Source organism: Mya arenaria, chromosome 4, assembly GCF_026914265.1.
Source record: "Mya arenaria isolate MELC-2E11 chromosome 4, ASM2691426v1".
In the NCBI taxonomy this organism is placed as follows: domain Eukaryota; kingdom Metazoa; phylum Mollusca; class Bivalvia; order Myida; family Myidae; genus Mya; species Mya arenaria.
Genome location: NC_069125.1, coordinates 27,806,162 through 27,815,743, shown reverse-complemented (window position 1 = coordinate 27,815,743; position 9,582 = coordinate 27,806,162). Strand labels below are relative to the sequence as shown.

At 34.1% G+C, this 9,582-nt stretch overlaps 1 protein-coding gene across 1 annotated transcript in view; it reads left to right on the top strand.

The window, feature by feature from the left end:
- Nucleotides 1–1,058: 1,058 nt before the first annotated feature.
- The window catches only part of LOC128232819 (tectonic-3-like), a 30,900-nt gene continuing 22,376 nt past the window's right edge, over nt 1,059–9,582 (top strand). The window contains exons 1-6 of the mRNA XM_052946568.1: nt 1,059–1,290; nt 4,317–4,434; nt 4,748–4,857; nt 6,534–6,782; nt 7,161–7,282; nt 8,176–8,347. Coding sequence (XP_052802528.1) covers nt 1,059–1,290; nt 4,317–4,434; nt 4,748–4,857; nt 6,534–6,782; nt 7,161–7,282; nt 8,176–8,347 — 1,003 coding nt within the window. The remainder of the gene's footprint in view (nt 1,291–4,316; nt 4,435–4,747; nt 4,858–6,533; nt 6,783–7,160; nt 7,283–8,175; nt 8,348–9,582) is intronic.

Sequence of the window (9,582 nt, the reverse complement as noted above, 5' to 3'; positions counted from 1 at the left end):
GAAGTAAGGAAGGAAGGAAGGAAGGAAGGAAGGAAGTAAGTAAGAAAGTAAGTAAGGAAGTAAGTAAGTAAGTAAGTAAGTAAGTAAGGAAGTAAGGAAGTAAGGAAGGAAGGAAGGAAGTAAGGAAGTAAGGAAGGAAGGAAGGAAGGAAGGAAGTAAGGAAGGAAGGAAGGAAGGAAGTAAGGAAGGAAGTAAGGAAGTAAGGAAGGAAGGAAGGAAGGAAGGAAGGAAGGAAGGAAGGAAGTAAGGAAGGAAGTAAGGAAGTAAGGAAGTAAGGAAGTAAGGAAGTAAGTAAGTAAGTAAGGAAGTAAGGAAGGAAGGAAGGAAGGAAGGAAGGAAGGAAGGAAGGAAGGAAGGAAGGAAGGAAGGAAGGAAGGAAGGAAGGAAGGAAGGAAGGAAGGAAGGAAGGAAGGAAGGAAGGAAGGAAGGAAGGAAGGAAGGAAGTAAGTAAGTAAGTAAGTAAGGAAGTAAGGAAGGAAGGAAGGAAGGAAGGAAGGAAGGAAGGAAGGAAGGAAGGAAGGAAGGAAGGAAGGAAGGAAGGAAGGAAGGAAGGAAGGAAGGAAGTAAGGAAGGAAGGAAGGAAGGAAGGAAGGAAGCAAGCAAGCAAGCAAGCAAGCAAGCAAGCAACTGCGACGTAAAGGGTAAAGAAACTATGCAGCATCCATTTAAGTTTCGGCGGGCGTTTCACCAATCTTAAAGTTGTAATTTTAAAAATGAATAGAAAGAAAAACAAAACAAGAAATACTCAAAACCTGTTTATTTCTATCAAAACAATAGAATACTATCAACAAACTACATTTACATGTAAATGACATAAATTTACAAAATCTGGGATAAATAATAAATATCAGCCTCCCAGATAAAAGGTAGTTTAAATTCTGGGAATATGGTGGCTATACTGTATGTTGGTTTCAGCTAAACTGGACAAACTAAAGCTACCTCAAAGATGCATTTGATTTCTTCTTTATTGAAGTGTATTTTAACCTTTTTATCTATTCGGCAGCGGTTTATAGCGATTTCCTTCCCAGAATTCATTTGTTTACATCATGGCGGCCAAAATGAAACAATGTCGGTGCTTGTCTGCTTCAAGAATGTTTTTAGCAATTGTTCTAATATCTGCCATGATTCAAGGTATTCTGGGCACCACAACAACACCAGTTGCAGCCACTACAACCCAGGCGGCGGTGACAACTACTCCGACGACGACACAGCCTCCGACGACCACCCCAACCGTCCCACCGACAACAACGCTAGCCCCTAACGAGCCGCGGACTGTAATAGGGGAGACTGGTAAATCTTTTTCTTCTTTGTATGTTATAGTTTTGGTGTTATTATCTGAACGGGAGAAATTCCAGTTTTATTTCACATTCTTTCATATTGTGACCAGACATTTTGGACCATAAGCATGTATGCACCCAGCAAACACATGACGTTGGATCAACGTCGGATATAGGTTGGATTCAGATCGCGACGTCAGCGACTTAAATACAACATTGTATCATCGTTATAATCATGATGTCAGTCCGACGTCGCAATTAGACATCGAACCGACGTTGTGGTTTGGTTATTGTTTGAAATAAGTTGTATTTTTCTAGTTAATGCATGATATACACATGATGCAACATGTTTATAGACTTTTTTTCGTTGTTGTTAAAATTCATCTTGTTAAACAAAAATTAGCAGAAATAATTATATCGATAGCTTCTAATCATGTCATTAAGATAATTCTGAAAAAAATGCATGTTTAATTCCTTATCTTAAAATAGACGCGCGCAATTTTGAACCCATTACGATCTGCCATATTACTCATAAGGTGTACGAATATTGACGAGAGAGAGAGTCAATTACTCCTCTAGAGACTCGACGGTTCATATTTTAAATAATACAACAAGGTAAGTTGATACAATGTATGTTTAACGGTTTATAGCAATAATTTTCTGGTGTTTTACAAGGTTGTTTCAATGAAATTTTAGCATACATGTAATTCAACCCGATTCGCCCTCAATTGACATCGCATCGATTGGTACTTTTTTGAATGAGAAAACAATGTTAATTGTTCTCTTGAATAATATCTGTAAATACTAGTAGTTTTTGTGTAATTTTGATCTTTGATCAGGATCCGAAAGGTCTATGTTATTTACCATTGTTTTTGTTAAATTCAATGTCATTCAGCAGAATTATATGAATTGTTATCAAATTCATATTATTATGTACCCCTTTTTGACAGGTTTATGACGGATGATGTAATGCCTAGCTTTACCGTGCAGGGAAAAGGAGAATATGACTTTCCAAAAGCAGTTTTTCAAGGTATTCAAGGTAATAATTGCCAAGTCGAATCTGCTTCTTGACAGTAATCATTTAATTATGTTATTATAAAAGTGAGTACCAGGTATAGTCTTGTGCATTCAACTCTTATAAAAATAGCACTACTGTAGTGCCCACTCAAGGAAAACAAAGAAATTATTCACTGGAAATGATTTCATACGCGATAGCTTTGATCACAGATTCTAGTAACTGAAATAAGTAAAACAATTAAAAGATAATGAAAAAATACAGCACATATTGTACCAAAACTGGAGAAATTTGATATCAAAACTTTATTTTCAGCAGTTTCAAGTCAATATAATTTTATTTGACAATATTGTTATGTATTTCAGCAAGTGTCACTGTGTTTACTGCTACTGAACATTAGGTTGATGGGACAATTGGATCCTGTCTGAAGTACGCTCCAGACAGACAAGGAGGTGGAGGACGACAAACTGTTTACACAAGTTAATTAACATACATCTCTAAACTTATAAATTTACCATGTGTCATTTAATTTAGTGTGCCTTTATCATTTAACACTTTTAGTGTCTGTACAGATTTGTTGTGAAAATAAAACTTGTACATTCCCTGAGTTGTTTGTTAATGAATGTAGGTGAATGCTGCGGTAATTTCTAATTACCTGTGTGGTATGCATATTTATACTATGGATTTTGGTTGTTATCACGACGTTGTTTCAATGTCGTAACTCCAACGTTGTTTCAACGTCGTAACTCCGACGTTGTTTCAACGTCGTGATTTCGACGTCTAAAAAAGTTTTATTTTCAACCAATATACAACGTTTATCCAACGTCAGTTTCTGACGTTGTTACAACGTCTTTCCAACGTCAATTGTTTGCTGGACAGAAACATTTTGTTCCTTAGCATTTCTACCTGTGAGACTTTTCAGCCTTGCCATTTCGGACCCATATAAACATTATATAAGACTGTTTTGGCCTCTTCCTGAATTTCTACTGAGACATAATAATTGACCAAAATGTCCTTTTTTTTCCTATTCATTATTTGTATATGGTAAAGTGCCGAAATTTAAGGTATGCTTTGGGTTTATAATTTAAATAAAAATTATGAAAGACAGCTGAATGAAAACACATATCAGAATAGTACCAAATTAAAAAGGTCTTAGTTATGCCAAATGTTATTACATTCTCAATTTCCTGAATCTGACATATAGATAGACAAGATCATTACATCATGACACAAATATTTAGACACAAGTCAATCAACAGTTAAGTGAATGACATTGATCAATGGTTTGAATTTGGATTTGCATACAAACACAATGTGAGTTTTATTTAAATATGGAATTTCACTTGATTTTGTATATATACCGTACAATGAGTTGCTAGCACACAGTGACACTTTAAGTAAACATGACTGTTGCACTTGACAAAACATTTCAACGTTGTCATTGGCTGACATGACCACTTCAGCTAAGGTATCGGATAAATAATTATGCGAAATCTTTATGCCCGGTAACACCATATTATTTGGGTATCATTTGAAAGGATTTAATGTGTAGAAGGAACATGTGTAACTATTATTTAAGGTATGAAGTATGGAATTGATGTCATTATTGGGGTATGAACACAGTTGGGCTGGTTAAAGTGTTTGGTGTTTGAAAGATTTTATGAGCTATGTTTATGTGTTACTCATGGTATGAAATATGCTTGTTTACTGTTTTCAAATATATGTTTTTTTATTTATATGTTTATTGTGTATATAAATATAAAAAACCCATATGGTTTCATTGTATCGAATGTGTAATTTTTCAAACAGTAAAATGTGGGTATGCAAACTTTGTACAAAAAATACTCTTCTCTAGCTGAGATAATGTAGGAAAAAACAAAAAAGGTACTGGTAAACATGAAAATACTCATTAAGTAAGCCTTCTGGCTTGGCTCAATATTCCTGAGGTTCAAGGTATTTTGGCTGGTCCCTGGAATATTGAGCCAACAGGTTTCAACTGTACATGGCTATATAATGTTTTTCAGTTATAGGACAATGTCTGTGTGATCTTACTGGAAATGTTTGTGACATCAACTGCTGTTGTGACGATGAATGTTCTCAAGCAGATAAGGATACATTTGTGTGCAACCCGGTTTCTCGCCCGTAAGTATTCATATACTTGTATATGATGAATAACTGCTGGTATCTTGAAGAGGAATACAATTGATCACAAGTATGATGGCATTTGTCTATATTAAACATTGTGTCTTGAGACACTCATATTAAATCAAATTGGTGACTGGAAACAAAATCAGACCTGAAAGCCATTTATACTATCATAATTTACATGTTTACGTTATCCATCCTTCTAATTTATAAGACATGCTGAATTATACTAAATTTTCAACTGTTGTTAACTTGTTTATTTCTCATGATCTGATATGATAATTCTCAGCCCTCCTCATTCTATTTATAGTGTGTACCAGGACGACAATTTGTGTTATCAGGAAGATATTTTTCTGTTCACCAACTCTCCTGCAGAAACAAAAACAGACGGTGGCCTGTTTTGTATCTACTATGACAACTGTGAGTTTATGAGATAAGTTTTTATCTTGTCAGTCTTTTTAAGCCAGAAACAGTTAACTAACACTTAAAAACAGTATAAGATATTTAAATGAAACTTGGTACACATTTTAGTTAAAAACAGTTTAAGGTGTTCAAATGAAACTTGGTACACATGTTAGTTTAAACATTAATATCAATTTCAAACATCAGATTACAGCATGATATGTTAAACTACTATTATATGATATATTGATATGGTTTAAATAGAAGGCAGAGCTTACCTGGTATAATATTTTTCTCCAAAATTTAGTCCTGGCATGTTTAAAACCACGCTCGAGCAGTAGAAGGCAAAAAAGATGAATGTTTTGAGAGACAATACGAACATGTAAAGCAAGGCCATTACTCTGGCTTTAGTAATTGTTGAGTTATGTCCCTTTTAACTTTTAAGTAACAGACAAGCATTGATGCTCTCTCTGCAATGCACATGATTTCAATTTGTGACATTTCTTTTAGTTATGATTATCAAAAGTGCAATCGTTTCATTTGTGCGGTATTTTCGAAAGGACTTGCCGTGATTGAAATGTTGACCATTTGCTGTTGTATCAGCATAAATTGTATTAACTTTGTTTGTCATGTTATGATTTCAGCATACTTAACTCTTTTAGGAATGAGCTGGAAGAGTATGTCATGTTTCACTTTATGCAAGGCCTTCATTTTACTTTAGTGAAAAAGGGACCGTAGCCCTCAGATGACAGATTTTTAAGCCAATGGGGGTATTTTGGAAAAATCATAACTGTTATATTAAAGCAAATAAATTTGATACTTTTAAACATTCATGGCCATAATATGAATCTGAAGGTGAAAACAGGCCTTTTTTTGAAGTGTTAGGGGATTCAAAGATACATTTTTCCCAAAAAAGGTAGATTGAGGGCCTTGTTATGCGATTGAAATTTAAAAACAAAATGTTCTTGTTATGAATAAGTTATATATCAATTTGTTGGTTTGATTTCTTAATTAACTTTTTATATAGAATATTTTTAAGTTGAAAAAACATTTCATTTAGACTTAAAAGCGGGCACTGGTACATACTAGTGTTTGCATACAAAACATGCTCGCTAGTCATTCAAGCGGAAAACAATCAGAATGCCATTCTGTCCCGAGGAGACCATCAACTTGTACCACCTTAACAGTGGCTTTCAACAGTCAGTTCCATAATTCAAAACGTAGTTTAATTGTTCAGTTCGAGCAAAACCCTTTGTAAATTTTACATGTTTGGATAATAAAAGGCATAATAGCCCCTCCTGTTAGTAATATTATGCGCAAGTATACACAAAATCTTTGATGATGGCAGTCAGTTTCTTTGATAAGTGATGTTCATCTAAAGTTTAGATGTTGCACTTAATATGATATTGGATTGAGGCAGATTTAAAGCCACAAGTACAGGATTCCTCAAAATCTTGAAATGCAAAGTTAATTTGCAAACAGTAGAAATGTAACAACTTTATTGCGATTGATTCTTGATTTTTTTCTGAATTTTTTATTTTTCAGTTTTTGCAATATATAAAGTCTTTTCAATGAAAGAATACCATATTTAATGTGAAAGCAAAATTATTTTCTATGAAAAGACTGAATTTAGCTTTAAAATTGTACCATGAAGTTATAATTTATACATATCTTTATATAAATTTGATTTGCAGATGCAAAAAGAAACTTCTACCTCGATCCAGACTTCATTTTAGACGTCCCATCATTTAACACATACCTGAATGACTACTCAAATCCTGGCAATCTGCCAAAACCTACATACCAGGAACCAGTATATGACTTGAACAGTTTTTACAAAGCTGGGGATCCAGTCTATGTAATTTATGCAAATGAGGCTCGGGGTGACTTTGTTATTCCGCGGTCTCTAGGCTCGAGTGAATGCTCACAGCAGAGTGCCTTACGTAAGTTGGTTAAATGACTTCCATTAATTTTTCTTCTTTTGACAAATTATTTTAAATAATTTTAAGAAAACATACTGTGGCATGTACAATGTACATGACTTCACTTGTATTCTAACTGTCTTCTTGTGGCTTAAGTGTCATTATATTATTACATTGTATGGCAATGCATCAAATTGAAATGTTTTGTTTAAAATTAATGCAAACTAATTGTTTATAGTGGTTTTAACATGTTCTTTATTATTCAAGAAAAATAAGAATGATTTCAAATTACTCAGTCATTATCTCATAATGAGATAATGACTGAGTAATTTGAAATCATTCTTATTATGAGACTCATTATTTGTGAAAATTACCATAACCTAGACTGGTTTCATGCAGCATACCTGACTGAGATGAGCACAGAGTGTACAAGGATGGTGACCAGTCTAACTCAGAACACATGTGAACAGACTGCAGCGTTTAATGCCTCTACCTACTTTCAGGGATTCAGGGTTGTCAAGGTTCGTGCAAGGAACTATCATTTTGACATAAGACTGTGCAAATGAAACTACAGTAAAAATGCAACCCCTCGAGTATGCCGGGCCTGAGCTTCAACCTCTAGTATTCTGATGTTTTAAAAAACCCAAGTTTCCATTTAAGTTGGTTATGAAATGTCTTACAATGTTATTTCAAAGTTTTAAGTTGTCAAACCAACCGATTGTTTACTTTGGCACTGATTATGTATTGCATTGTGAAAATCGCTCATATAATTGTTCAAAGGCTGTCATATACTAAATGTGAACCTGGCACCTGGCAATTGTTTGTTTATTTTGGAACATGCTTTCGGGAAAATGTGGAAAATTATGACCCTAAGGTAATCATAAGGCTTTGCGCATGATGTGTATAAGGGACTAGCAATGGTGCTCAAGACTTCAACCTTTTTAGGTTTCAATCCATCGTCGGTATATTTTTATTTGAAAATAGAAGGAATAATGCTCACTAAGCCTCAACCTCAACTGATTGCCAGTTCTCCAACAACCGTCTATTCGAACGATCCCAGTTTTACTGTAGTTGAAATTATATTCAGAAATAAGAGACGTTATTCTATAAAGGTAGAAGGGTGCACTTGCTGGTTTCATAAGAGGTGCTCCATAAAGGGCAAGGTGTAGCTACTTCCTATAACTCCTAAACTAATGCTGCTGTCCATTCGTATTGTTTTTTGGCACAACTGCATGTAATCATTGGTAGGTTATTTACCTGAATTTTTTTTTTTTTCAAACAGGGGACATTTATAATTTGACATTGATAACTGTACAGTGATTTATACTCAGCAGTAATTTTGATTAAATCAAGACCATTTATTTTTCATATACTGTACATGTAGATTTCTTAAGTAATATTATATTTCTTTCAGACGTCAGGGCTATTTGGATATGTAGTAAATGGGACATTCATTGGCATATCAACGACTGCCGCACCAACAACACAACCACCTGTAGCAACAACAGCAGCAGCTGGTAACAACACCAACACAACCACTGATGCCCCAACCACAGCAGCACCTACTACAACAGCCCCTGCACAGTGTAAATATCTTAATCAAAATAAGGCTTATTTTTCATTAAGGCTATACATGGCAATTAAAGGTGGACTTGTTAACTGTTTTTCAAGGATTTGATAAATAAAACTAATTGATTAATGGATTTTTTAACAGACCAGTGGCCGTATTCAATAATCAACTTAGATTGAACTTAAATTTAAATACGAAACTAAATATTTTGATTGGCCTGTATATTTTGCGGACAAATAGGCTGAATGGAATCACTGAGGCATGTCTAAGGATAAGGAAAAGATCAATATTGAAATCTAGCCCTGGAAGAATGGGTTTTTGTATTTTTATCATTCAATATTGAAGGAGGTACAATGTAGTTGAATGAAAAGGGCTCTGATTGCTTCTCAAAATGTTCCTATGTTTGTGATCACCACAAGACAAACTTTCTCTTTGCCTCACAAAATAGATATAAGTGCTGATTTTTTATCCAGTAGAATGGACTAGGAAGTGATTTTATAAGCGATCAGTTATAGTCATAATTTGAGCTAAATGAATTTAATGAATATAAACTAAACATTAAAGGCCTTAATGTGTATTTGGAGTTTTACTGATTTCAAACACAGAAATAATCTGTAAGGCATTTCAATAATTGTTGAGATGTCTCGTTAAGTAAAATGAGTCACATAAAAACCATGGGCTGCTTGTTCAGAACTTTGTTAAAGTTAACAACCTGATTTTCAACAGCATTGTTAACTTTTAGAAGTGAATAATTTAACGATGTGCTCATTAAAGTAGTGCAGCTATAACATTGGTCTCATATATAATTAGGAATACTGCAGATCAAAAGTGTGTCCGGGAAACATTCAGAACAAAACAAATTTGAAAGTTAACAACGATGTCATTAGCGACGTTGTTAACTGTAAGAAAGTTCTGAACAATCGACCCAATGTGTCTATCAAAAGATATGCCCGGCTTTGATCAGAAATATTCAGATTTATTATAGTATTTTTTTCTAAAAACAGTTTTGTTTAAAGACTATTTGCAGGAACACAGTGACCCTATTTCTATTTATAAATATAATTCTGTGCAGAGGTTGAGTATACACTGTACCTTGAATGTTGCATTGTTTTGTTTTTATTTTAAAGTTATTTCTCTTTTTAAGCATGTTTTTTTTTTTAAGAAAAGAAGTTGTGAAATTGACGTCAGCATAGTGCAAAATCTTGGCCATAACTCAAAAAACAGATTAAGATACTCAAACAAAACTTGGCG